This window comes from Guyanagaster necrorhizus (assembly GCF_019112545.1).
Source record: "Guyanagaster necrorhizus MCA 3950 unplaced genomic scaffold BT62scaffold_13, whole genome shotgun sequence".
Taxonomy (NCBI): domain Eukaryota; kingdom Fungi; phylum Basidiomycota; class Agaricomycetes; order Agaricales; family Physalacriaceae; genus Guyanagaster; species Guyanagaster necrorhizus.
The window spans coordinates 265480-292482 of record NW_025064892.1 but is presented as its reverse complement, the minus strand read 5'-3'; the positions used below and the strand labels follow the sequence as shown (position 1 = coordinate 292482).

General features: G+C 49.5%; 11 protein-coding genes across 11 annotated transcripts; 6 read left to right on the top strand and 5 right to left on the bottom strand.

The window, feature by feature from the left end:
* Positions 1–220: 220 nt before the first annotated feature.
* BT62DRAFT_1076367 (uncharacterized protein) lies at positions 221–2882 on the bottom strand. The gene is made up of 5 exons (XM_043179212.1): positions 2725–2882; positions 2574–2665; positions 1765–2518; positions 923–1699; positions 221–869 (listed from the first exon to the last, which is right to left on the bottom strand). Exons 1-5 carry the CDS (start codon positions 2800–2802, stop codon positions 633–635), a joined length of 1938 nt encoding a protein of 645 aa, XP_043039457.1. The 5' UTR covers positions 2803–2882; the 3' UTR covers positions 221–632.
* A 1018-nt stretch (positions 2883–3900) lies between these two features.
* BT62DRAFT_1006136 (uncharacterized protein) lies at positions 3901–4913 on the top strand (the record flags this gene model as incomplete). Its single annotated transcript, XM_043177217.1, has 6 exons — positions 3901–3927; positions 3973–4329; positions 4396–4493; positions 4550–4592; positions 4648–4800; positions 4857–4913. 6 exons carry the CDS (start codon positions 3901–3903, stop codon positions 4911–4913), a joined length of 735 nt encoding a protein of 244 aa, XP_043039456.1.
* Positions 4914–5024: 111 nt separating this feature from the next.
* Positions 5025–7130, top strand: BT62DRAFT_1076365 (alpha/beta-hydrolase; the record flags this gene model as incomplete). The annotated part of the gene is made up of 11 exons (XM_043179211.1): positions 5025–5484; positions 5535–5611; positions 5668–5721; positions 5766–5880; positions 5929–5955; positions 6010–6087; positions 6139–6198; positions 6250–6346; positions 6404–6731; positions 6767–6850; positions 6899–7130. Exons 1-11 carry the CDS (start codon positions 5071–5073, stop codon positions 7128–7130), a joined length of 1566 nt encoding a protein of 521 aa, XP_043039455.1. The 5' UTR covers positions 5025–5070.
* Positions 7131–7149: 19 nt separating this feature from the next.
* On the bottom strand, positions 7150–9271 carry BT62DRAFT_932296 (NAD(P)-binding protein). Its single transcript, XM_043186332.1, has 6 exons — positions 8913–9271; positions 8354–8858; positions 8156–8302; positions 8061–8103; positions 7867–8009; positions 7150–7812 (listed from the first exon to the last, which is right to left on the bottom strand). Exons 1-6 carry the CDS (start codon positions 8922–8924, stop codon positions 7373–7375), a joined length of 1290 nt encoding a protein of 429 aa, XP_043039454.1. The 5' UTR covers positions 8925–9271; the 3' UTR covers positions 7150–7372.
* BT62DRAFT_987148 (Bystin-domain-containing protein) lies at positions 9151–10896 on the top strand (the record flags this gene model as incomplete). The annotated part of the gene is made up of 8 exons (XM_043190048.1): positions 9151–9309; positions 9356–9571; positions 9622–9766; positions 9820–9880; positions 9930–10257; positions 10312–10426; positions 10477–10657; positions 10706–10896. 8 exons carry the CDS (start codon positions 9151–9153, stop codon positions 10866–10868), a joined length of 1368 nt encoding a protein of 455 aa, XP_043039453.1. The 3' UTR covers positions 10869–10896.
* Positions 10807–12594, bottom strand: BT62DRAFT_932295 (Aldo/keto reductase). The gene is made up of 6 exons (XM_043186331.1): positions 12525–12594; positions 12201–12460; positions 12019–12146; positions 11852–11963; positions 11475–11802; positions 10807–11428 (listed from the first exon to the last, which is right to left on the bottom strand). The coding sequence occupies exons 2-6, from the start codon at positions 12258–12260 to the stop codon at positions 10929–10931; spliced, it is 1128 nt and encodes a 375-aa protein (XP_043039452.1). The 5' UTR covers positions 12261–12460; positions 12525–12594; the 3' UTR covers positions 10807–10928.
* Positions 12595–14108: 1514 nt separating this feature from the next.
* On the top strand, positions 14109–15158 carry BT62DRAFT_868610 (uncharacterized protein; the record flags this gene model as incomplete). The annotated part of the gene is made up of 8 exons (XM_043182514.1): positions 14109–14275; positions 14325–14344; positions 14399–14465; positions 14516–14563; positions 14625–14706; positions 14760–14832; positions 14883–14962; positions 15015–15158. Coding segments are annotated over 8 exons (681 nt in total), but the record flags the coding sequence as incomplete, so codon positions are not given.
* A 2429-nt stretch (positions 15159–17587) lies between these two features.
* BT62DRAFT_1076360 (uncharacterized protein) lies at positions 17588–21451 on the bottom strand. Its single transcript, XM_043179210.1, has 4 exons — positions 21236–21451; positions 20798–21185; positions 17822–20741; positions 17588–17770 (listed from the first exon to the last, which is right to left on the bottom strand). Exons 1-3 carry the CDS (start codon positions 21281–21283, stop codon positions 17824–17826), a joined length of 3354 nt encoding a protein of 1117 aa, XP_043039450.1. The 5' UTR covers positions 21284–21451; the 3' UTR covers positions 17588–17770; positions 17822–17823.
* Positions 21452–21500: 49 nt separating this feature from the next.
* On the top strand, positions 21501–23136 carry BT62DRAFT_932291 (WD40 repeat-like protein). Its single transcript, XM_043186330.1, has 7 exons — positions 21501–21909; positions 21970–22081; positions 22130–22412; positions 22464–22597; positions 22650–22770; positions 22821–22952; positions 23005–23136. The coding sequence occupies exons 1-7, from the start codon at positions 21576–21578 to the stop codon at positions 23029–23031; spliced, it is 1143 nt and encodes a 380-aa protein (XP_043039449.1). The 5' UTR covers positions 21501–21575; the 3' UTR covers positions 23032–23136.
* A 356-nt stretch (positions 23137–23492) lies between these two features.
* On the bottom strand, positions 23493–24876 carry BT62DRAFT_143706 (EF-hand). The gene is made up of 9 exons (XM_043179840.1): positions 24563–24876; positions 24462–24500; positions 24351–24402; positions 24202–24300; positions 24058–24143; positions 23916–24010; positions 23760–23864; positions 23582–23713; positions 23493–23519 (listed from the first exon to the last, which is right to left on the bottom strand). The coding sequence occupies exons 1-8, from the start codon at positions 24573–24575 to the stop codon at positions 23675–23677; spliced, it is 528 nt and encodes a 175-aa protein (XP_043039448.1). The 5' UTR covers positions 24576–24876; the 3' UTR covers positions 23493–23519; positions 23582–23674.
* Positions 24823–26877, top strand: BT62DRAFT_895877 (tRNA modification GTPase TrmE; the record flags this gene model as incomplete). Its single annotated transcript, XM_043183237.1, has 7 exons — positions 24823–25201; positions 25248–25489; positions 25547–25667; positions 25924–26067; positions 26117–26282; positions 26332–26696; positions 26747–26877. The coding sequence occupies 7 exons, from the start codon at positions 24823–24825 to the stop codon at positions 26875–26877; spliced, it is 1548 nt and encodes a 515-aa protein (XP_043039447.1).
* Positions 26878–27003: the final 126 nt, after the last annotated feature.

Here is a 27003-nt window from a genome sequence, read left to right as displayed (position 1 = left end):
ATAGAATATTGGAGGTTATCGAGACCAGTTGATTCTACGTGAAACTTGAATGGAAGATGACCTGGAGCACTGCAACACGTCGCTGCTGATCGATGTGGGAAATACCTGCTAAAAGGGTCCGCGGCATCTCTTCTAGTCAAATTCTCACACTGTATCGAACCTATCCAACAAAGACTGACGTAAAGTATTCTTTGGTATCAGCTGCAATGGTTTTACAGCCATACAAGCAGGTAAACTATTATTACGAACAACGATTTCTTGCTCAATTAGTGGGGGTATGCCATCCGTCTAGTAGAGGAAGCGTGTAGGGTACTAAAAAGTTACAGTAAAAGACACCGGCGATTTCGTGGTGACAAAAAAGTCACCAAAGTGTAGTCTGTGGCCTGACAACAAGGACCGGGAGTAAGACGTAGGAACACGATGGGTGGACAATGGGAAGGTACAAAATTATGACCCCCTGGGGTCAGCGTGCCGTGATTGCGATGATGAAAAAGGAAACAAAAATGAAAGCAAAGATGCGCATATGAATGATGATAATAAAGCATGCGGTTGCCAAAAAAAATGTGAAAGCCCTCGAAGCGTCCAGTGAAGACCATGCAAAGAAAGAAAATGCAAATCGCAATGCGACCGGTCTATGACGATGCTGGTGCGGACGGTGCGTTCGGCGTCGAGATCGCGGGAGTAGTTTGACCCTGTGCCCGTTCACTGCCTTGTTGTGATATTGTTATGTATGCGCCCCCCGTCTCTTCTGACGAACCGAGGCCTGGTGGTTGAGAAGGAGCAGAGGTCAAGAGGCGGACATCATCGTCGGTAGGATCAAAGTCCTCGACCCAGTTGCGCATCGCCAGGAACTTAGGTATCTTGATGAACTATGTAAAACAGGTAAGCTAGAAACCGGGGACGTAAGAGACATTAAACATACCCGAGGAACAGAATCCGTCGCCATCAACCGGAAAACGTGAGTCTGAATCCGTTCATACAACCGGATCATGGTCTGCAGCTGAGTCGCATTGAAGGCATTTGCCTGTTCAGGCTCGACGCGCCCCTGGAATGCCTTGCCCGTTAGGCTCGTCACAACATCCTCCAAATACTTGGACAACTCATTCCGGAGACCGTGGTCGATGTTGAGCTCGCACTGACTGGAAGGAGCGAGGTACGTGTTGTATATCACGAATGCGGTGTTGATGAGGGATTCATGGTGCCGTTCCATCGCTGCTTGGCCTGGCGTAGTCTTGGAAGCGGGACGGGGAGCAGCAGGGGCAACGGCGACAGCACTAGAGGTGATGTTGAACTTGCGCTTGAAGTCCTCGACGTCAAGCCAGAACGACAAGTTCTCCTCGCAGAAGTTGCTCCGAAGGAACTCGCGGAAGAGCGAACGAAGGCCGGGCTCCTCCAAAATGTACCGCAGACGCTCTGCGTTGCTCTCCTTCTGGTTATTCTTCTTGTCCGCAGCATCATAACTGGCATTCATCTTCTCCGCCATCGAGATGCGACGGTGGATCTTGGCATCTCCGCCCTTCTTCTCGTTATGGTCTACGGCAGACTTGTCCATAGAGGAGCGCTCGGTGAGCGTTGCAGACGATGCGTTCGGGGAGTCATGGGAGCCGATTTGCTTTGGATTGTCCCAGTGCGCGAGGCGTCGACCTTCCTCCGTGATCTTGTAGATCGCCTTAGCGGTGCAGCGGAACTCTCCGTGTTGCTAAATAAATGTTGTTACTACGCTGACGACAACGCAAAAAGAAAAAAAAAACATTGCAGACTCACGCTGACGGGAGAGTTGCCTCCTGGGGCAGATCCTCGGACCGTAAAGATGATCGCAGAATCGTTGTTCTTCCGCTTATCGCTAACCAGGGTGATCAGTCCGAATCGCACGAACTGTGCGGCCATCTCTGCAGCCTCCTCACGCCCAACCACCGAAGTGAAGTCACACAACCACTCAAGAGCAGTGACAGCCGCAAAACAATATTTGTGCACTTGCTGACCCTTGCCGAGAAGCGGTTGCGCCCGCTCCGTGACTTCCATGAGAGCAACACCTTTGGATCGCTCGTTGTACCGTTGGAAGGGATCAGGGGAAGGGGTTGCAGATGGGAAGTTGGGGCTTCGGCCGACGAAACGTCGGAAGAGGGCAGTGATGACGGACTGTGTGACTATGATTTCGTCGTCTGCTGATCGTCGCTCGAGGTGGAGAAGCTTGATGCAGATGGGCTGGGACACAAAAACCTGCTGGAGATGGTCTGAATTGATACCATTTTTACTGATGAAACGTTCCAAAACGTGCAACCCCTTCGGCGTGAGCACATAGACACCCCTGTCCTTGAACAAGGTCGAGGATGGGTCGGCAGCGTTCTCGATAAGGCGGGCGTCCATAAAGTGCTGGCTCATCGCCTTGGCCATATCACGGGTCATTGAAAACGTCGTGGTTGTCGTTGTCGTTACCACACGCGAAGGTTCTCTGGGATCCGGACCTCGATTAGACTGAGAGAACTTGAGCGACGCAAGATTCTGAGCGGCTTCATCTCTAGTAAGAATGAATGAGAGGGCTAACAAAGCCAAGACGAGAGACAAAGACATACGTAGAGAACGAGTTGGGGAATGTACGAAAGAACTGCTTGTGCGGCGTCAACTCTAACGAGACGATAAGTGTTGCAAACAGATCGAGGGTATCCTGGGCGGTAGAACCGACGTCAATAGTCAAAATGACAGCCAGAAGGGTAGTATATGCACCTTGAGAAAAGGCCTTCCGCGTTTTGTTGTCTTCATCATATGCGATGAAGTCGCCTGGGCATCGGTATCGGCAGGCATGGTAGAGGAAGGAGACGAAGCAAGAAATTGAAAGAGAAAGAAATGTCTGAATTAGTCGCAGGGGAAAGGAGAAAGAGGAGTGGGTATGGAGGGCGGCGGGATAGAGGGGTGATGGCAAGGAAGAAATGACAGAGGACCAATGTGGGAATATTCGGTTGGTTGCTATACAAACCTTCCCACGCCTTGCCTCGTGGAGTTTGCAGCGCGATGTCCAGATAAGGAAAAGGGATAATATTCAAAACAGGCAAATAATTGATAAATAATAATAATGTAGCCCCCTGTCAGGGCCTGACGCCATCGTACCGACAATATGTTCTTTTGTGGACCGTCGGCTACGGACTTATTCATTCGCTCGGTCAGCTTACTCACCGAAAACTAAATTGGTGCGATGCGTCCGTACTCTTGTGGAGCGGAACGATACTTCAGTCGCTCGTCCGGTAGAAAGGTACGACGGGCAAATACAGTAATTCTTAAATGTTTATCCGCCTCATGTCGCAAGTGACGCATCTAATTTGACACCGTAAGGCCACGAGTGTCGGCACCGTCATGAAATGCAACCTCCTGCAAGTTGTTGTTTTCTAATATGTAGTGCTCTCTTTTCATTCCTCTTCCCCCCCCTCTCACTTCCCCCTTCATTGATCGCTCCTATATTGCCTATCGGTATCGAGTGCGTTCGTTGGCCACTTGTTCCGCATGCAGGACAGGTCTAGAGGCTTTGATCGACCCTCGAATACTATCTCCTATCAATGCGTATACCCAAATGGAACACCGAACTCTCTCTAACAACTGCGTGTCTAGATTACTAGGCGTCATATAGTTCAATTCGAATCTAACAGGAGCTGGAAAATTTACTCTGACAGCCGTATCACTCACTGTTATAGCAGTCTCTTTCTCTTGTCGTCCATCGACATTCGAATTGCAAAAAATTGATGCCGCCCTGCACGTTTCCATCTGACTCCTCAAGCACGGGGTTTTCCGGAGATAGCGGTGAATGCTTGTTTTAGAACAATACACCGACCACCGACGCGAATAATCTGCCGGTTCCTCAGTACCTTTGGTCCTGGAGCTAAAGCAGGTCAAAGCCCAAGGCAAATCACTATGAATTTCAATAGCACTAACATAAATGTGAGTATATTTCTTTCCTGCTGACACGATACTAACGATTACTAGGATGCTGCAGGAGTAAAGGCTCTTCTTGACACTCTTCAAGCATCGCAGGCCTGGCAACAGGCTATCGCGACCTCAACGGAGAACAAGGAGGCTCCCCCGCAGGCTGTTGTAGAATCCCCCTCGTCGTCTTCATCTGCTTCAAGTTCAGTTGCGGCTCTATTGGCCCAACTGCAACGTCCCCAGCCGCCGGCAAAGGACCCTTCTACTTTCGACGGTACTCGTGTCAGCCCCAAACACAACCGTTCTTCGGCATTTTCCTCGCCCGCGGAAGATACTCGATCATTTACTTTCCAACAGGCGCTTCCACGCATTGTACAACTTTCCCAAGACTCCAAATTCATCGAGAAGATCGCGCAGGTAAACTTGAAGCTTTCTATGCGGAATCTGATCAATGTCTGATGTCTTGTTCTGATGCTCCTGCAGATCAAAAAAGAACAGGATGTGCTTGAAAGGCAACTCTGGGAAGAGAGAGGTCACATTCAAAGCAAGTATGACGAAAAAGTGAAGAATGCCAGAACTAGGTCCGTCACCGCTCTACCTTTACATGATGGATGGCGGCGATAGCTCGGAAAGACAGGGCAAATGTCATAGGCTCCGACATCTCGAAACATGAAGCAGATGTGAGCTCCTGCCCGCACGGAGACTGCGTCTGTACTTATGCTTTGGACCCTACAGATGTTATGTGATGCGCATCGGAAAGAACTGCTTCGATTTGACACGCAGCGAGCCCTGCCTCTCTGGGACAATCTCGTCCGCGAACAGCAAGAACGACTTGGCCAGGCCGGTGTTCCCGCAATGTACGCGACTGCAATGGGAGCGGACCGGGAGGTAAGCCGCAGTCTGTCTTGAAACTTTTTTTTTTCCCTGGTGACCTGGGCTCGCAGCGGCAGCAGCGTATCATCCAAGTACTGGAGGGACTGATCGGGCCAGGACGAGTGTAACCGAAGTAGCCGTATGGTTGTATGTTTTCTACGGAATAAAATTATTTTGAAATGCAAGGCTTGCTCGACGCTACCGAGTACTAGCAGCATCCTTGACTGGATGTGAGGATACGCTAAAATAATTTTCTTGAATGAAGATCGTCACTACCTTCCAAAAATGAGAATGAACGGGTTCAAGGCCGTTACCGGGTTGCCACCTGTTCTCATTTTATTATGTTCTCCCTGCAAAGATAATCTCCTTCGCTTATTTCCTTCTTCTTCCCCTGCATGTATACGGACAATGCCTTACGTGGACTTGCACAGTGATGACGACTATGCCTCGATATACTACCTCACGAACACGACGTTTGGCAATGTCGGCAGCTTCGATCCTGACAAGCCGACTGTCATTCTGCTGCACCCTTTCTTCCTCGACTCGACATGGCTCGACAATCAGTTTGGCGACCCTCGGCTGTACAAGAACTACAATATGATTGCCTTCGACATGAGAGTGTGCGGGAGATCGTCTTGTCGGCACAGTGGGCGCCATGATAGCTGGGTGGAGGCAGCGGATCTCGCGTTCTGCCACCAAGTGCGTTGCCCGTCTGTACTTGCTTCTGTTCCCCGTCTGACTGCGCCTAGATACTTCATTTACCTCTTTGCCACGTTCTGGCACACGACAATATATCTGTCAACTGCGCCTTGCGTTTCGCCTTTCTGTATGTCCGTCATGCCACTCGTGCTTACACGTCGCCGTAATACCCTTATTTTCTAGTTTTCCGGATATGTGCGCCAGTCTCACATTGTGCAATGCACCGGCGCCCACTGAGTATGTACAAGCTCCGTGCTCGGCCCCGATCTAACAGAGTGTAGGTTAAAGTGGGTCTTGACGGCGTTTCACGAGCTTCTGCAGTCATGGTGTTTTGCAACCGACCTCGAGAGCTTCGAGCATGCTGGAAAAGAGGGCGCTAGGATAATCATCGGCCCAGTATGCCTGTCGACTGTCGACCTTGCCGTTATGCTGACATCTTCTCAGGACATCGACAGTGATCTCCTTGATGAAGTACGTCGTGTACGTCTCGGGATTCGTTGACCTCGCTCACCCCCGACTTGGCAGATCATGGCGTATTGGCAGATGCATTTACCTCCCAGCAAAAGAGTGCGTGTTTTGGAGCAGGCTAATGTGGCTTTGAATGTATGGTGCCCTTTGTTTTTTTTCGTTAAGTATTCTGACCATCAAAATCAGCGCATACCTATGAAGCCCGAAATGCTGAATGCAATCACCCAACCGGTGTTAATAATACATGTCGTGTCTTTTTATTTACTGTTTGCCTCGTGCTGATCTATGTACGTGTAGGGAGACCGGTGCGACGTATCCCCAGTCAAATATGCCGAAAGACTTCATTCTGAGCTGTCAAATTCAGAGGGAGGGGCGAGGCTATATCCTTTGAAAGGTCGGCTATCATCCTCGCCACTAGTTATATCGGTGATCTCTAACCCAATTTGAGTAGGTGCCTCTGGTTCTTTATGTACTATCCAAGGCAACGCTTCCATAGCAAACCAAGTCTTTGCAAAATTCATGTCACAACTACCGCGCCTCAGGTCCGACATTATCCCTCCTGTGACGAGCATCGCGGAGCGAATGAGTGTGGCCCTCGATAAACTCGCAGAGTTCACAAATGATTCTTCCTTTCGTGCACGAGATCCAACTTCATCACTCTCCTTCAGCTGCCTTACTCCCGATATCGTCCGTAGCCAGACAGAGTCACTAGCACTTTATTCCGAAAATTTAGAAAATGCATATTCCCCGGTTGGGCCTAACGGTCGGCCTTACAGAAGGTAAGCCGTCGGTCTTTCTTTAACATATTCGTTAGTCTTACTGGCAACGCTGACACACTTAGATACTCCGAAAGGAAAGAGCAGGAGCACTGGTTTAGCGGTGGTACGGACGGAAACTCGTATGCAGGTGCATATCCTCTCCTACCTACACTTTGAGAATCTCTAAGCAAAACAAACAACGAACACCTAGGGAGTTTCATATTACAGAAACATGGCAAGTCAGATTCGGAATCGCTTGCGCCCTCGTCGGAGCCGGCATCTAATGATCAAGTCCAACAGGGTCGACTGCGACGCGCCACAATTACACCTGCGGCTTCGGTAGAGAAACATGTTATCAAGGGTTCGATGGCAAAGGTTGTCGGAACCAATTCAACATCAATAGGACGCCTATTAAAATAGGCGGAACGGATCCAATGGGACAATTATCCTTATCATCTATGCGTCATTTTCCATGTCCAGATGTGATCTTAACACCATTTATAATACCTATCTGTATCTTATGTATCATTTATATACCCCTCATAGACTCGACGCGTCCACCAATTAAGTAAAGGAATGAAATGAAAGAAAGACACTGGTCAGAGACGATAACAAGGGAAAATCTAGTAAACTTCGGAAATACCGTATTTAACCTAACAAGCCTAGAGGCTTCCTTCGGCCATTTTCGCCTTGTAGTAGCGCACCATCTCCTCCAATCCCATACGGACGGTCCACCTAGGTTGCCACTGAAGGCTCTCTTTGGCACGGGTGGTATCAGGCCTCCTCTTCTGGGGGTCATCCGTCGGAATCGGCTTGTACACAATTTCAGGGCGACGCGTCGGCAACTCTCCATCCTCCTTTTGCACCTTCTCGACGATCTCACGAACCAGTTCGGCGAACTCGCCAATGGTGAACTCATCACCATTACCGATGTTGACTGGGCGGGACTCGTCAGAGTTCATGAGCGCAATTAAACCATCGATGAGGTCGTGCACGTATTGGAAGGATCGAGTCTGCTTGCCGTCGCCGTAGACGGTGAGGTCTTCCCCCTTGAGTGCCTGGACGATGAAGTTTGAAACGACACGTCCATCGTAGGGGTTCACTAAAAGTGACAGTGGTCAAGTTCGAGACCAGCAACGTAACCGGAATAACGTACTGCGGGGTCCGTATGTATTGAAGATACGAGCAACACGGACGTCCACACCGTCCTGGCGCTGGAAGCCATAAGTTAAAGTCTCTGCTACACGCTTGCCTTCATCGTAGCAAGCACGAGGACCAATGGGGTTGACGTGTCCCCAGCTGGCAATAGGTCAGCATTGAAGCCAGGGCTTATAGAAAAAGAGGACACACTAATCCTCAGGCTGAGGGTGGACCTCAGGGTCACCGTAAATTTCTGCGCGCGCTTAATGAAAAAAAGAAGTGTCAAAACAGGAACTGCGGCGTACCGGATGTGCTACTAATAAGGAAACGAGCCTTGGTACGCTTCGCCAATCCGAGCATGTTCAAGGTTCCCATGAACGAGGTCTTGATAGTCTTGACCGCGTTGAATTGATAATGGGGAGGAGACGCAGGGCACGCAAGATGGTAAATTTCTGCAGAGCGCTCAGACAGGTCCCTCGCGCGAAAAGCACAATATCACTTACGGTCACATTCAATCATGAAGGGCTCAACGACGTCGTGACGAACCATCTCAAAGTTGGGATGGCCAATCCAGTGGCTGACAGTGGTTTTCGAGCCAGTGAAGAAGTTGTCCAGGACGGTGACTTCATGACCAAGGAGCATCAAACGGTCAACGAGATGAGAGCCAACGAAGCCGGCGCCTCCGGTAACGAGGATGCGCTTGCGGTTGGATGGAGCAAGGAGCCTAACGGGGGTGAAACGAGTGAGAGTCGTGTACGAGATAGAGTTGGAATCCGAGTGATAAATAGACTTGGACTGATACTCAGTGTGCCCCTTGGAAAACTTGGCATGCTCGGTCTCCTCGTCATCGGACGCGGTCGCCGCAACACTTTGGCCCGCCGTCGTGATATAATGAGGACGCAAATAGAGAGCACGAAGGTCGTCGATGGAGACCTCGCTGTCGAATCCAAATCGATTGAATCCGACAGAAGTGATCTCTTTGCCGTGCTTGTCCAAGGTCACGATGCTCTGAAAAACAAGAAAGTTAAGATAGCGCCGAGCTCAGCAATGGACGCGACGTACGGAAGGAGCCATGGTGGTGGTAAGGAAACAAGGAAGGGTGCTCCTGTTAAAGGTCAGCGGAATAAGGGGGGCTGCTTGCCTCTGTTTCCTTCCGTCTTCAGGCCCGTCTGCGACTCCTGTCAATTGACCATCGCCAATTTTTTTCTTTGCGTGTTTTTCCGTTGTCCGGATCCAGATTTCTCGCACGTTCACACGCCGACGACAAATTCAGAAAGATACATTTGTATCTTTACCTAAAATGCCGCGCGCGCAAAAACCAACGGGAAAGTCGAGACACGATCCACTGCATGTGCAGCTCGACGGAGACGAAGTAGAAGCGAAGTATGGTCACGTATCGAAGCCAGGAAAGAGGACAAAATCACGCAAAGCAGAGGTAGACGATGACGATGACGACGAGGTGCAACATACCTTTGCCTTTGCTGTCTTTTCTCATTCGTTTTCAGGTAATCCTCGACCCAAAAACATCTAAGCGGATATTCGAGCTTGCCAGGGATCAGCAGGAAGAGCTGGGACTCGTAGGTGACGACGACGAAGATGACACGAGTACAGACGATACACCTTCAGCTTTCCAACGTCCTCGAATGCATGTTGACGACGAGGATGAAGAAGAAGACGAGGAAGACCTTCAAGGATACGATGAAGACGTCGAGGAAGTTCTCGTGGGTGACATTAAGCCTTCATGGTTTCGATACCTCATTCAACCGAACAGAAAATCGACGCCGGAGACATGGAAACACTGGATGCCCTTTTACTAGCAAATTCTGGCGAGCGAAAAACCTTGGCCGACCTGATTTTTGCCAAGCTTGATGGCGCTGGCGCTCCGAACGCAGCCGTCATACAGAAAACGCGACAAGGTCTAATATTATTGAGTCAAGACTGGCTCTCCAGTCTCATTATTTTCTTGCAGACCCAGAAAACCCAGATCCTGCTCTGGGCTTAGATCCACGCGTAGTGGAAGTGTACACAAAGTTCGTTGAAGTCCCGTAACCATTTCATTATCTGAGCTGTGGATATTAGACTCGGCTTGTTCCTTCAAAAATACAAGTCCGGCCCTCTTCCGAAGATCTTCAAAGTGATACCCTCCCTACCAGCATGGGCACGCATGCTTGCACTCACCCATCCCGAAAACTGGTCGCCGCATGCATGTCGCGCCGCCACCAAGATTTTCATTTCGAATATGAAACCCCCTCAAGCACAGCTTTTCCTGAGCGTAGTCCTTCTTGATGCCATCCGCGAGGACATTCAGCAGAACAAGAAGCTCAATGTACATTATTACGAAGCACTGAAACGATCTTTATACAAGCCCGGTGCCTTTTTCAAGGGCATCATTTTCCCTATGTTGGATGTGAGTCATGGATCGTATCTCCGTTTTGGTGCCTCCTTACTGACGGTCGCCTAGCAAGGCTGCACGCTGAAAGAAGCAGCGATTGTCGCATCCATCCTTGCTCGAACAAAGATGCCGGTACTTCATGCTTCCGCAGCCTTACTCAGAATAGCCGAGATGGAATACACAGGCAAGTGATGACAGCTCAGCTCAGTTGACCATTATTAACGTCTTTGCAAGGTCCCAACTCTCTTTTCATCCGAGTCTTGATTGACAAAAAGTTTGAACTGCCGTACAAAGTTGTTGACGCTCTGGTCTTCCACTTTATCCGACTATCCAATACATACAAAGCATCGAGTCGCGGCGATTCCGATAAGCTCCCCGTGCTCTGGCATCAGAGCCTTTTGGTTTTTGCTCAGAGGTAAGTGATACACCGACTTTACTGCGATGGAGATAAATATAATTCTAGATACGCGTCGGACTTGACACCGGACCAGAAGGATGCACTTTTGGATGTCGTGCGTGCTACGCCTCATGCGCAGATAGGTCCGGAGATTCGCAGGGAGTTGATTACATCCGTCGTTCGAGGTGCGCCCCGTCAAGAGGGCAACCAGGACGTTGAAATGTTCTAATCACGTAGCATGTACCATATTTTTAGATCTTAATAGATTGCTATCTGTTAGCAACCAACATTAAGGAGAAGCCCAAGACCAATCTAAGTATCCGGCCTGCTGAAATATTTTCCGAGCACGTTCCTCCCGTTCTAAACGATCACTATCGTCTGTTTCCTCTCTTGCCTGGCGCCATACTCTGGCACTTGCGTGCACTTCTTGTAGATTACTAAAGCCAACCACAAGAGGGAAGTCCATACCACACTTGCGCATTGAATAGCGCAACGCAAGATCTGATAAATCACCGACGTCTTGCCGCACATCAGCTGTTACCTTTCGCATCGTCTCTGGCGACGGATGCCAGGATGGAGGAAGACGAGAGGCGAGAAGACCCATGCTGAATGGCGACGCGACTACCAATTGTCCCACTTTGGCACGCTCTCGGAGATGCGGTATGAACTCGAGAAATGTCGAATCCTGGAGTGTGAGATGGGAGTATGAAAGGATCACGTCGACAGGCTTGTAGGGTGGGGTGTAGAGAATCAACAGTGCCAGACGTAGGAGAACGGGAAGTGGATAGCCTAGAATAGACTGAGCATATGCGCGAATTGTAGTCAAGACACATACCCGTTATTCCTATATGCTTGACTAAGCCCTCTGCTTTCATCTTCGACAGTTCAGCGAATGCATCCAAAATCTTTTGATCGCCTTCACCCCGGACAACGCTTTCCTGTCCCTCTGCAAGACCGTACGCTTCCCGTGCTTCCCCCAACGCTGCTGCATGATACCCGGTTTCTGTCGGCATAACGGGTGTGCAGACAAATTCAGTGTCATGAAGGTAAACAGTATCAAGATAATTCGTTTGAAGGCGCTCAAGACTGCGCTGTACGCTGTTTCGTATGTGGTTTGGTGAATAATCAAAATCATTGACGCTGATCCGACCACATTTTGTCATCTGGAATGGCATTATTTTGCATGTTCACCTCAGAGCTTTGCCCACGCACCAATTTGTACGACGAGCGAGGAAACTCGTGCTTGATAGCTTGCAAGGCCTTTCCAAGTACTATCTCTGAAGGGCCGTAATAGATGGAAGTATCAAAGGCGCGTATGCCATAGCTACAATCAGGTCATGCTGTCCGTCGGGAGTAAAACAGCTGGATATGCCTCTCACCGAAGAGCAAGCCGGACGGCCCTCAGGGGAACATAGCTCTCGAGATGATCATCTGTATTGTACTGGTTCGAGAACGACCCAGCGCCGAAAATCAAAGCCGGCAACGCGAGAGGACCCTTGATCGATGTCTTGATGGAGTACTCGAATCAACGACGGCGACAACGAAGGCGCGTTTGACTCACAATAGAAGATCCAATGACGGGAGCATCCTCAGCGTTGTCAGGTATTGGCTCTATCGACATTTGCGAGATGTTGTTGACGATGGAGCGAAAGAAAGCCGTAATAAGCTCAAATAATCACGATAAGCGGGCCTAACCGGAGGACAGGAACCGCATCGAATCACAAGGTGTTAAAAGGTCTGTGTTCATTCAACAAGCAAACAAAAACTACACAGGATTTGTGTGATTATCATCCCACAAATTAGAGCTTGTCCCGGGTCCAGCTGGAGGGCGACGAAGGCGTTGAGCGGACCATTAAATAGTAGGAAGAGGAGGATGGCGACGTACTGCTTCTCGAACTTGTGATTGACCTCAACGAGCTTAGTGCCCTGGTCGGGCTGAATGGTGTTCCAAGGGGTGGGGTTGGCAGAGGTCCATTGCACTGCAAAGGTTGTAAGAACGAAAACAGCAGTGAGAACAGGCTGATGCTTACCAGTGGGTCCCCTGGCGAGACGAGTGAGATACCAGCTGGCTCCGACGACGACACTTCCTACAATGACATAGCTGCAAAAATGGCGTATCGGCTACTGCCAGCATACCGCGAATGATGGATTACGGCTCACATAGGAATAGCCTGCATTGCCAGCATAAGCCAGTGTATGCTAGAATAACAAGAAACGTTACCTCAATGGCCAGCCAGTTCTTTGTGAAATTCTTGCGGAAAGACATGGTATGCAACGATGCTCAGTGATGGACTTGAAGAAGAACACAGTGACGCCTATTTTGATCGCACATGGTTCGGGTAAATGCGGGAACGGGACTGCAAATGGCCTAGAACACGCGGAGAATGAAGAAACAAGTCATTGTAACATCTAGCTACGAACATATACAAGAAAAGAGACAGCATCAGGGATGAGTGACATTAACGCAGTAGCAAAGTACGCAATTAGAAATGATCAATACACATCTGAATGGACAGGGCATATGTACGATATATAGCGCATCATCTCGAAGGGAGAATATTCCCCCGAGAAAAGTACGGTTATATCAACAAGGGCACAGCCCCTCGAAACACGACTTGGGAGAAATGTGGAGCAACCTTCCGCAAAAGTTAGCTGCGCAATCTCTGGGGAATGAAGAGTGGTAAATTCTCGACGGAAACGAGTCTTTCCAATGCGTCCGCTGAAAACTGGGAGCAACATAGGACATCCTGTAAAGAAGAACAAAGTCATATGTCTACCATTCTTCCAGCAGCGGAGACAAGTACGAGCCAGGAAACATGAAAAGCAAATGTGGACAAACAAAAGGATCCGACTTGCTTACGGCCACCACTACATGCGCTTGATGGACTACCACAGCGATGCTGATATATATATGTTGCTCGTTGCTTTTCTTCCTTCGAACTGAGATCTGCGCAGTAACTGCGTTGGCTCGTCGCCAGGATAACCTCATCCATCCTTGCTCATCGTGACCTCTTGAAGGCCGCCGAGGCTCGTCCGCTGCTTTGCGATTGAAATCAGTTTCTCCGAACCGTCCTCTGGCGGTAGCCTTCCCAAACGTATGCGTCATACGCGTTCTAATGTTAAGAACCAGCTCTGGTACTTCTTGCCGCTTTTTAGCCCTTTCAACAAACTTGCAGTCAGATCCATGAGGCATAGCACCGTTTATTAGACGTCGGGGCGAGACTCGGGACCCGCATTTATGTAAAGCGTGTCGTCATGACGCGCGGAAATTCATTGGGTGAAGGCGGCCACCTTGCGTGAGCATTGTGGAGTTCATCCAAGATATATAAAGCTTAGTTGTCCGCAGGTATGTACTTCACAAGTTCTTTTTCAATCCTATCCTTACTCACACTCCCTCCTCTCCTCACTCTTGGTTCTTTCCCTTCTTTTCTGTTCACTTTCCCTGATACTTGACGACATTATTCGTGATTACTTAACTGTCAACATGTTTTCTTTGGCCCTCCTTCCTTTGGCGCTGGCCTTGACTGCCAAAGGCGACTCATGGGGTCCTGCCTATTCATTAGGACCCACGAGCTCAGCTATCATTGAGGCCATAACGACCTTCACTCCCGGAACACCTCCTTCCGATGCCGAAAAGTGGGTCCCAAGCAGCGCTGTTATTATATATGTGCTAACTAGATGCCAGTTATCTCTTTCTTTGGCCAGGTGAAGCAGATCCATCATATTAGCTTGCACAACCCATTTCTTACCGTTTTGTAGGTATCAGTAATAGCACCAGTGGTTTGATTCAGGCTGGCACAGATCAAACCGCGGATCAAAACAGCTAGTAAGTGACATTTTCTGTCATCCCCGCTCTGTTGCTCATTTACATATTAGCTGTGGCGCTTCTCAGGATCAATGGTGTGCTATGGCGAGTTACTATGGGTGCGCTTCCTAGTGCTCTTCTGATGCTGAGGCGTGAGGCACTGATTCTCCTCTTTTGTAGCGTTGTAGACGGTGCCACCACACAGCTGAACGGCGACATGGTGCCCATCGACGCAACTGCGTCTATCACTATTCACTACAAGGTCAGTTTTCCTTCTATGCCAAGATCATTTCTCATGCCGATACATACATACAGCTCGCCGATGATGATATCACTTGGGAACAAACCGTCACTCTCAATGGCGAAGTCATTTCGACTCTCAACAGCTGTATGTGTCCCTTTCCTTTGGAGAAAAGTTTGGTGTTAATTATCGACTAGCTGATGGTCCGCTCTACAACGGAGGCTGGGGAACTGGTACCGAGTGTCAACAAGATTGTACTGGTACTACCTCTCCTCAGGTGTGTAGCTTAATCGCAGTCGTATTTCCTCTCCTCATTTAGCCTTATTCAGTACTATACGAACACTACCATTACCCTTCTTGAAGCAGACGCTGATTTTTCATCGACTTTGTCCATGGGAGATGGTGTCGAGGCTTCCGACATGGTCACCTCCGATGATGGGAAGACTTGGACCATTGACAGTATCACCATTCCTGCTATGGTTTCCGACAGCTCCTCATCTTCGTCCAAGTCCACGAGTGATACGTCGACGCGAAATGCGGCTGTCAGCACTACGTCGAGCAGGACTTCTACCGCAACGGCTCGTGCAAGTTCCGCTTCTGCTACGGTAACCGGAGGATCGGCAAGTATCGACGTTTCCTCCATTCCTGCCGAGTCTTCTGCCCCTTCATTCAGTGGCAGCGAAGGTAGTGCTGCGTCGCAGCCGACTGATTTGTCGGGAGGCGATCAATCTTCTGGCGAAGCCTCCGGCTCTTACCCTAGTGGAACATTTGAAAGTCAAGGTTTCTCTTTCCCCACAGCATCTTCTAGCGCCGAAGGCTTGCTTCCAAGTGGCGAAGCCGGAGAAGGTGGATTTGGTGACGGGAATGGCAGCTTCGGTGGTTCAGGTGAAGGTTCATCTACGAACGAGGCTTCCGGTGCTTTCCCTACCGATGATGCGGGAAGTGTCGATGCCACCGCTGCCGCATCAGGTTCTGCGTTCTCGGCAACATCATCCATATCTTCGGATCCTGAATTCGGGAAGCGCGCCTTCCGGTTCAAGCGTCAGTCCGAGAGTGCTGCAACATCCACAGCGACCGACTCATCTGACGATAACAGCACTTCAAGTGTTTCCGTCGTTGCGTCTTCCACCGCATCTGTATCCACTGCTAGTGCTTCAATCTCGGGGACAAATTCAACGCAAACTGGCGTGTCTGGAGAATCTGCCAGCCAGAGTGTAGGCTCGTTTCCGACGGATGTTCCTAGTAGTTCTTTCAGCTCTGGTGGCTCCTTCCCAAGTGGTAGCGCCGACGGATGTGCGTGCGGCGGGGGTTTCGGTGGTGATGACAACTTTGGTGGTGCTAGCGGAAGCGCTTTCCCGACAAGTGTATTTGGAAGTGCTGCTTCGTTCCCTACGGATAGCGCCTTTCTCAGTGATATCGATGTTCTTTCAACTGTCTCAGCAGTGGCGAGTGGTTCCGACAGCGCTCAGGGACCCTCTTCCAGTGGTGACGGTGCTTTGGGCGGGTGTGAGTGTGGTGGCGCTTCTGGTTTTGGAGGTGAAAGTTCGTTCCCTGGTGGTAGTGGTGCTGCATTCCCCACGGACAGCGCCCTCCCTACCGGCGAGTCTGGCAACTCGGGTCAAGTTAGTATCACTGCGTCTGGTTCTGTCGCCATGACTGCTAGCGGAGCCACTTCCACAGCTTCTTCATCGTCAGAAGTTCGGCGCGCCGCCCGACGTGGTATTTGGAAGAGGTTGAACCGGCGGGCCTCTAGTGGTGCTTCGTCTGCCACCTCCGAGTCTAATGACTTCTCGACTGTCACTGCCACCGCTTCTGCAACAGCGTACTCGAACTCGTCTGGCGATGAGGAGGGAGCAAGTGCCAGTGGAAGCGCGGACATTTTTCCTACCGATGTCCCCGCTGGAGCTACTACTACTGACAGTGCCTCCGTTTCCTCTCCCACTGATGTATCCGGTGGTGACGAGGGGACGGGTGAAGGTTCAGGTTCTTTCCCTTCCGCTTCCGCCAGCGCCGATGGCTCGTTCCCGAGCAACGCGTCTAGCAGCGGATTTGGCGGAGCTGGAGGAGATTTTGGTGGAGGTGCTTCTGGTTTTGGAGAAGGTCAAGGTGGTGACCAAGGTGGATTTGGTGGAGGAGGCGAAGTCAGTGGGTCGGCTACTGCATCTGCTGATGGTTCTTTCCCGTCTTCCACCGGTGGTGAAGGATCTCTGTCTGGTGGGGACGACAGTGGATCTGCCGGTAATGCTTCACCCTCTTCAACCGGAGATGATGAAGGGTCTGCTGCTGCTGGTAGCAGTGGATCTATGACGGGGTCGGTAGCAGCAGGAGAGTCTACTGCTGCTGCCGCCTCTGAGGCGACAGCGTCTGCTGATGTCGTTGAACGCCGTCGCGGCTTCAAGAGAGTCAGGCACTCTTTTTGATGAACGAAAGTCTCTGTATGATGTGATGTAAAGCCCCAGATTTGTAGCTTGGAACACAAAAGTTAGGATAGATTTTATGGACATGTTATCTGCGAGTCGGATAGGTGATTTAGTAATGTCATTCCCCATGGGAAGTCTCGATTGAGCATGTGTGTGGTAAACTACGAGATTCATTATCCGCATTCGAGGGGTTGCCAGTCCGATATATAGAAAGTTAAGGTAAGACGGTTTGCAAGGTGGTGCAGCGGCAGTCGCTCGTTTCTGGCCACCAGTTTAAAAAAACAGTCCAAAATACCCAAGTTTTGAATGCACCCAAGTACTTTGAAGAACATCCAGCAGTAGTGTTGTACAGTCATACTCGGAGAGGTGACCACATGTTCTCGACGGACTCCGTAAATTTTGTGACAGTACGGTGCGACATAGACAAATAGTAGCTAAACACTTACAAGTGTTGAGAAGTCATTGTAATGTTAGGTAGTGGTACAAGAAAGTACAAAGGTATTTCGTTACCCCTGTAGCATCTAGCTACGAACGTGTGGAAGATGAAGAATGGAAGAAAAAGGTAGCAAAATGTACATTTAAGAATAGAAACATTATAAAAAAGAAGAAAAAACCCCGTCCGAATCGCGGTCATGCAGTATATACACATTTGAATGTCCAGACATCTACCAAATAAACGTCAATCGAAGAATCATCACACGACAAAGCAAACGCACCCTCAAAGAAACACCGGCTCGTCATCGTGGCATTTCTTGCAAATATCACCACCATACGACTTGACCGCACCTTCCGTCTTAAACCGAACCTTCAACTTCTCCAACTGTCGTTCCTTTGAAACAAACATCCTCCTCTCCTGAACAAGAGACGAGGACACAACTTCAGCTTTACTATCCACAAAACTCTCCGTCGCATTAGACCGTGGCGACCACGGCAATGGTATCAAACTCGTCAGCGAGGTGAATCGTGTAAGAGGAGACGTCATCAGTCCGGAAAACGACGCAGGCTTCGGGCTTTCATCACAAGGTGGGACATCGCGATTGCCCAAATCCACGCTCATCATCTGCGGATTGGGACCTGCCCGCGATGAGGCGCTTCCTGTGGACGCCGATAAGTCATCGGAGAATCTAGGGAGCATGTTTATTCTGCCGTTCACTGTAGATAAAGGTAAATCAGTACACCTACTCATGGTGGATGATTGGAGTTTGGAGGTCGAACCATTTGAGGATATCTTATTACCATTACTCGTTTTGGAGGGCAGCAGAGGTGTGCGCGATGGTTGGCGAATGAATGTCGTAGATGCCCGTGGTTGTTTTGGTGAACAAGGCGAAACCGGTTGGGGAATAAAAGAGGGCATGGAACCACCACGCTTGTTTGGAGGGGTCGCGTATGTCGGGGGAGAACGGGAAAGGCATGGGGATGGCTGCTCTCTGGAAACAGCGCGAGGAATGCCCGAAGGTGTCGCTGCCAGGCGGGGTATCGAAGAAGGGGGGGTGACCATTTGTGCGAAGGCAGGCCGAGAGGAGTCTAGAGGAGATGTACGGACAACATCATCCTCATGGTCATCCTCAAAGTCAGCCAGTAAAGGAATGGGCTTCACAGAAGCCTTTGGACTGGGCGTTTCGGGAACCGAGGGCTCAGATGCAGTATCTTCGATGGGAGGAGTGAACGTGATTTTGATACCTCCAGCATCACCAAAGAGCTCGTCGTCTTCTACGCGAGTCATGTCGCTGCCATTCTCTTCCTCGTCTTCCTCAATAACCACATCGAGAGATTTGTCCACAACTTCTTCGGCGCCGCTGAGGAGCCAAGGCGGCATATCATCTTGGTACTTAAAGCCGCTCGCGAACAAACTCTTGCTTCGCTCAAATGTATACATGTCCTCTGTCGTATCCCCTTCGGAAACTCCGTCAGATACGTCATCTGGTTCTTCCAAGCAACCAAAGAACCGATCAATTTCCTCGATTTCTTTGTTATTAACGGGTTGAGAGACTGGGATGCCACGTGGGAATGTCCAGGTTTTCGACAGAGATGCACGAGATTGATGAGAAGGCGGCGTACGCAAGGGGGTTGGTAGTCCTGGAGAGCAAGACCTCGAGGGGGGTATAACATTGACAGCTGGGGTCACTTCTTTCACAGTCACGACAGATCTGGGGAAGCCGTCATCAGAACCAAAATCATCGTCCGAGATGGGACTATTTGACACGTCAATGTCATCCTCTTCTTCATCCTCGTACCCAGCAAGTCCATTGTCTTCATCGGATAAGATGTCATCAGGCTCCTCAGCGACGGCCTTCAACCTGAAGCCAAAGGTAGAAGAAAAATCAGAATCGCCGTCGACGTCTGTGACAGAACTATTGGCAGAGTCGAGGGAGGAAATCCCAGCGTCCCGCTTGCGAATGAAGGGAGTGAATGATTGCGTGGTAGGAGTGGCCAACATATCAACCTCGGTTTCCTTCAGTCGCCTCACTTCTTCTTCCAGGTCCTTTTTCTCGATCGATAGCTTGTCAACCTGTGCCACCAGCGTCTTCGCTTCATCCTTGAACGAAAGAAGCTGATCATTGAGGAGCTCAACTTTCTTCTCCAATCCTGCACGCTCTACCTCGATCATGCCGCATTTTGTCCTGGCTACCCAAGCATCTCGTCGTTCACTTTCAACACGTTTGGCAAAGGTGATCAACTGCTTGTCCATATCAGCCACTCTGACCCTCCATCCGTCGACATCACGTTTTAGTTCATCTCTCTCGGCTTTCAAATCTGAAATAAGACGGAACATCTCGTCATCACTGCCAACAGACGGTGACGACGCATCAGACTGCACGGAAATAGGCCTGGACCCGTCGTCACGTTTCCGCGTTGTCAGGGCCTTCTCCAAATCCATGATTCTGGCCAAGAGAGCATTGTGGCTTTTGTATAAAAAATGCTGCTCACTAACACTTAGCGGCCGTGTTTGGCTTTGGCTCCGACTAGAGGATGAGGACGACGAAGAAATGGACATCGGAAAGCTGTCATCGTCATCGTTGCTATTCAGTGAGAATCTGTGTTCGAGGGCAAAGGTTGGGGTCATTTCGGGTGTTGGCAAACCGGGATTCGATGAAGTAGAGGACGTTGACGAAGACCTGTAAGAGATACTACTTCGTCGAGGTAGAGCTCTATTGTCTGGGGCTTTCGAATCGCCAGCTTTGACGAGCGACCCATCGGAGGCTATTTGTAGGTTCAATGGGGGCCGGCGGTGGGTAACACTCACTGAAGGAGCAGATGCCAATGACAGAGATCGAAGACCGGAACGAGGCTGGATAGGGCTAGGAGTTGGGACGGGACTTGGGAGCCCAAAATTATGGCTGTTTAGATTATCGGGCGTGAGTGAAAGCGGGCGAAGGTTGAGACTTGCCGGACGCGGTTTCGACGTAAGGGGCTTGATTGAGGACACAGGAGGCTCATTGGGCAGCGGTGACGTGGACGAAGCAGGGATGGAACCTGGACTGTCTTCCTCATCTTCGTCCTCCTCAACCAACGTATGCAATTGATCCTTGGATGAGGAGTTGGCTGTCAGCAATTTGAAAGAGTCTCGTTTGCTGGACATAAGACTGCTCAGGCTGGATCCCGCACCTGAACCTGGGGGAAACGATGGCATCGAGGCTGCGTTGTGGCATTCGGTAAGAAAAAAAGGAACCAGGCCGTTGGGGTGTACGTACGAAATTCAAAGCCAATGTCATTATTCGATGATCCTAATTCTGGGATTTCAACTTTGGAATAGGAAACATCTTGCTTTCCCTCTAGAGCCCAGAGTGCTCGGCGACGAATGGAATCTTTGTCGCCAAAAGTCATGTTATCATCCGAGTTGGACTGGGGTAGGTCTGGAACAGCCACACCCATCATTTCCGCTGACTCATGACGAGTAGAGACAGAGGAACGGCGACGGTGGTGAGAGTTGCGCTTCGTGGACTGGGTAGAGAGTTCGTTCAAGTTTGTGGGCTGCGATTTTGAAGTACCAAAAGAAAAAGATGACATTGAAGCGTTACGTGAATGAGAACGGGCATGAGAATGCGTTGGCCGGGGTTTTCCTAGTTTGAAAGAGTCTAACTAAAAATATCATTGAGTATATGCAGAAATAACCAGATGTATGGACATACGCGAATCTGCGCTTCAACATCTTCAGGTTTGTTGCCGTCAACTTGCATGATAACTGGAGCGGAATTTCTTTTTTTGGCGTTTTCTGAATGTAAAAAGAACGAAAATTCCTTGCTAGGAGAGTGGTAAGGAAAGGAATGTGCGGGTTCTCGAGCAACCTCGCAGCCTCTGAGAGGATAGAGGAACTGGAGATGGTGGTTCGTGGACGAGAAAACTCCAACCAGGATCAGAACCAAATTGGGCCTGAGAGCTCCTGCCAAACACGGCCAAGTGCCATTTCAAATTTGCTTTCAATTCGTCGATTGTAACAATATTGATTCGACTCGACGGGTATTGGACGTTATGCAGAACCCTGTCCTTCTGGAATCGCCACATTTTCTGTCTTACCCATGGCCGACACGATCTCTATCATTGGCATCGCAGCCTTACGTGCTTGCTATCGCTTCGCTTCCCGCTCATTATGCAACTGCATCGTCTACACCATCGAATACAATAGAAATTTATGACAAGGCCTCACTGCTGCACATACAGAGTCTAGGTGGTCACGAAACGGCCATCACCTCCCTTAAAACAGTTGAATCCATTGCAGGGTTCAGCCGGCAGTCCTTGGTTTCCTCGGGGCACGATGGATCAGTTAAAGTCTGGGATGATCGTTCCAATTCACATAGCATCAAAAGTGAGTGGTTTGATGGGTACTTTTACTGGAATAATTGACCACCCAAAAGACTTTATCCAGTGACCAACCTCGGCAAAAGCAATGCGCTACTTTGCTGTGATATCTCTCCAGATGGATTTACTGTAGCCGCTGGAACGGACCTTCAGGGTGATGACGCGAATATTTTATTCTGGTACGGCATCTATACGTCAAGCTCGTCAACTTGATTTCACATTTACAGGGACCTGCGGCAACCAGCTACTCCACTGCGTACCCATGGATCGACGCACTCAGACGACGTCACTGTCCTGCAATTCGCTCCAAATAATGTACTACTCTCCGCTTCAGCCGACGGGCTCTTATGTCTATCCGATGCTGCCGAGGATGATGAAGATGAAGCAGTACAACAGGTAGCGAATTGGGGCTGCAGCGTTTCACAAGCCGGATTTATGGCATCTTCTAGTATGTCCCCGCAGATTTGGGCATCTAGTGATATGGAAACATTCAGTACCTGGTCAAATGAGGTCTGCATTGTCTACATTAAGTAATGAAGCTGCTAATCACGCCTTTTACAGCTGGATCCCCTTCAGAGCGTGGACATACGCGCTCCGTCTGTACATAATCGAAATTGCACCTGGGTGACGGACTACCTCGTCACCTGTACAAGCCAGCCTAACGGCGACCTTGCTGTGTTCACTGGTTCTAATGAGTGAGAGTATTTACGTTACTGCTGCATTCTTCTATTATTAACCATGCTGTAGAGGAGACATTGCACTTTTGTCAAATTCTGACCTATCCACGCAAAATTCGCCATGGTTGCTACACAAAATATGGAGCAACGGCCACGCAGGTGTAGTGCGATCACTACTATGGGATGAGAATGTTGGTAGTCCGATCTAGCACTTGACACATTATCTCACGTCTTTTCCTAGAACCAAGTGCTTCTCACGGGCGGAGAAGATGGAAAGATTAATTCTTGGTCATTGAGATCTGCTTCAGAAGATGGCATGGACATTGACACGTCGCCGCGCAAACGAAACATGGATTGGGAAGATGACCGTGAGGTACGATTCGGTTTTCACTTTTCAACCATATCTGAGATGACATGTTCCATAGGAGGGCAAACGATTTAGAACATATTAAGAGTTGTCAGCTATCAAAGCGTGTATAAATCCTCATAAAGTCGTATCCAAAGAGTCAGTGCAAATACATCGTCCGATTTAGTCCAGCTCCTGCAACGAACATGAAGCTTTAATTCCATGCCTGCAATCTTTCATCTAGAACAAGCATATTGGTCAACGATTTTAACCGCCCTTCCGCATTGTTTTATTGCATCGCGGCTACCGACCTTGTCAACAGTGCACTACACGATAGCTATGCAGATCTTAATTGTTAACGGTCCAATCCAGTGTCATGCTATCCGCTATATGTCGCCTTCGGATTCATCTTTCAAGCTAGCCACTATAAGGAGCATATATGCCTAGGCTTGAATATGGGTACGCCTACTGCGATTCTGGCTGAGCGACTAGACAGTCTTCTGAACTTGCTAAGTATACAATTCCATACATCCTCGAAGCTCGACAGCGCGAAACTCGTTCATTCATCTAGAATAAAGTAGTCCGTAGTCGGTCCTAAGCAGTAAAAATTCATGTTATCAGCCATTTTCCCTCGATACAAATCAGCTTCAGAATACAAGACAAAGATTAGAGAATCATCAGCATAATAGCGTTGACAACGAAAACGAGGGAATGTGTGCGTGAGTTGTCGTCAAAAGAAGAGAAACGGCCTAGAAAAGATCCTCTAGCGTCATTTGTTTCACAATATCCTGAAGACGAATCAGATTGAATGAAGACGAGAGTGCAGTTACTGACTGTGTTTGACACCATCAACGCGAACTCTTCGAAGTTGAGTTTACCATCGCCGTCCTTATCAGCCTCCATTATTGTCTTGTCAACGATCTGCTGTAGCTCTCGATCCTAAGAAAACAGATATAGAAACGTTCACAGTAGACCAAGACTGATACGCACTTTCAGATTGTTTCCTACCATCATCTTCAAGACAAGGAACAATTCGCCATTTGAGATATAACCATCCCGATCAACGTCGTACACCTTGAAAGCGACTGGCCACTGATAAGCGGATATGGTGATTAGATGACAGCAAACTAACACTTTAGCTTCTCTTCTCTACCACCTCTGCTACTGAATGCACTAAGTCCTCCCACAAACTCCTGGAAATCTACAGTTCCACCACCACTGGGCGAATGGAAGTGATATTAGCCACAGACGGAGTGGTAGAAGAATCGGCACACACTCCTCATCAAAGATAGCAATCATTCTGGACGCCAGTGGGTTTGTCGCAATCTGGGGTATCTGGAGGAACTCTGCACGGTCTATCGATCCTGAGCCATCACTATATACTGACTCAGTCTCAACAGCATGATATGGTTGACGGCGACCGACCTATCCAGCTTCATGAACCGCTTTTTCAACCGTTCGAGTTCGGGTTGTGTGACTGCATCGAAATTGGGATTGTCAGATAGGAAACACCGTATAATCCGCATAGCAACTCACAGTTGGACCGTTTTTGCATGTCCTCCATAAATTGAGATGCTAGACAGTAATAGAGATATTAAAAGACGCTGGGCGAGAGGTAGTAAGGGGGGGGGACTAACGTGATTGACCCATAGCGAAGATGAGAGATAAATGTTGAAGTTGTTAGGTCGAGTTCGGAGAACAACAGCAGGGACACGGCAAAGGCAGTTGGGAGAAGACAGGCAAAAAATCAAGTCAGATCCAAAGGGCGACCGTGACGCCGACAATGAGCATAGCGCCGGCCACGTGCTCCGGGGTACCACGCGAGCGATTTGGTCCTTTTCTTTCCATCTCGAGCGGAGCAGACGACGATTTGTGCATTAGCACAGTCACAGTGTGTATGCAGCTCGGTATCAGGAGCATAAAAGCACGTCCAACCACCGCAATACTTCCCTTTCCTTCCGGAATTCTATCTCTGCACCGCTGTGCGGCTTCCGTGCACTGCCCTGTCCCTTTACACCGGAACATTGCGTCAGTAGTACGCTCAGATGCCCAGCGGGCGACCATATATGCGCTCTCGACGCCGCACGGAAAGGCTGGAGTCGGGGTAGTGCGAGTCTCGGGTCCCGACGTGGTAGAGGTATGGAGACAGATGGTGAAGAGGGGGAAGAAAATAGGTCAGGATCAGCTACCGGAGCCTTGGAAGATGCACCGTTGTGATATCGTAAACCCTGGGAAAGGGGATCTCCTCGATAATGGAATGGCTGTCCTGTTCCGAGGTGGGCACCACCGAATCTCACCAAACGCCGGCTGAAAATGTATCAGCACCCAGGTCCTTTACAACAGAAGACGTACTAGAACTACATATACACTCTGGACACGCCATTATCTCTTCTGTCTTGCGCGCTCTAGGGGAGCTTCCATTCTGTCGCCCTGCAGAGCCCGGCGAATTCACTCGCAGAGCTTTCATGGGTGGTCGTCTCGACCTCACCCAAGTCGAAGGATTGAAGGACCTCATTGATGCAGATACGGAGAGTCAACGTCGAATCGCGTTGAATGCCGTCGGGGTGGGTGAGGGCTGTTTTGTTCGCTCGTACTGCTTCATGTTGACACATCTTCGTCAGGGTTCCATGCGAGAACGGTACGATAACATCAGGCAAGAAATCATCAAGTGTCTTGCATTCATGGAAGCCCTGATCGACTTTGGAGAAGGTGAGGATATTGAAGACGGAGTATATGAGCAAGGTACGTTGAATTCCTATTCCTGTGGAACACAGTTCGGCGCCGGGGACGCCAAAACGTTCCTAACTAGCCTTAAACGCGCTGTGCCAGTGCATGCAGGGAAATATTGCGATTTCTAACGTCTAACCCTGCCCTGTACACGTTTATGGCCTATTATGCCGCAAAACATGACCCTTATGCTTTCGGAGCCGTACAATCTGCGGTCTTTCTTCTGTGGTCTCACTCAATGTGAATGCTGACCGAAAGTTCTACTACGAAGCCAGGCAGCGCGTTTTGGATCTGTGTACTACGATCCAAGGTCACTTGCATGACAAACGCCGAGGAGAAATCATGCGTTCGGGCATACGTCTCGCTATATTCGGTCCCCCCAACGCTGGGAAGAGCAGCTTGCTTAATTTTCTGGGTACGATCGCGTCTGTCGATATTGCACCACTATTGATGACTTCATTTAGCTCAAAGAGAAGCAGCGATCGTCACTCCAGTTCCAGGAACGACGCGTGATATTCTAGAGCTGTCGCTAGACATCGGCGGTTTGCCTGTCATAATATCTGACACTGCTGGTCTCCGAGCAACGACTGATCTTGTAGAGAGTATTGGTATCGAACGTGCGAGAAACGCGTATGGCCTCCCTTTCTTCATTTGAGTACCTGGCTTACAGAAACAACAGTGTCCAGGGTGCTGACATATCCCTCTGTGTGCTTTCACTATCAGATATAGTTTTCAGTGGCAAAAAAATGGTCCTTCCTTCATCGTTAGATGGGCTGGTCAACGAAAACACGTTTTACCTGTTCAACAAAGCTGATCTAGTTCCTCCTGAGCACGCGCAGCTCGTACAAGTACGTAAGGCTTGGGTAACGAGTCTGAACACTGGCCAAGGCACCACGGAGTTCCTAGCCCAGTTCTCAGAAGCCTTGCGTTCCAACTACGACTTAGGCGACGCGAATAACTCACAGGCCCCACTGATTACCCATGCACGACATCGTGCTCATCTCGAAACAGCCCTTGATTTTTTGAAGGCTTTTTTGGAGACACGTGAGTGGACTATCTGCTTTATATTTCCCGCCTTCAACGCAGTGGTTCAGCTTCAGAGGAGGTCGTGTTAGGAGCCGAAGAGCTACGCTACGCCGCTCAAGCCATTGGAAAGGTGTCAGGTCTTATAGATGTGGAAGACATCTTGGATTCGGTTTTCCGAGATTTCTGTATTGGAAAATAGTTTGCTCGTACTGTGCTACTCTTTTGTAAGCACCAAAATGCAACCCATGTAAAAACACCCACATTTTCTTTTGATAGGAAGAACCTGAGGCTTGCCCTGAGGATGTGGCTCATCGCTCCAGTCATA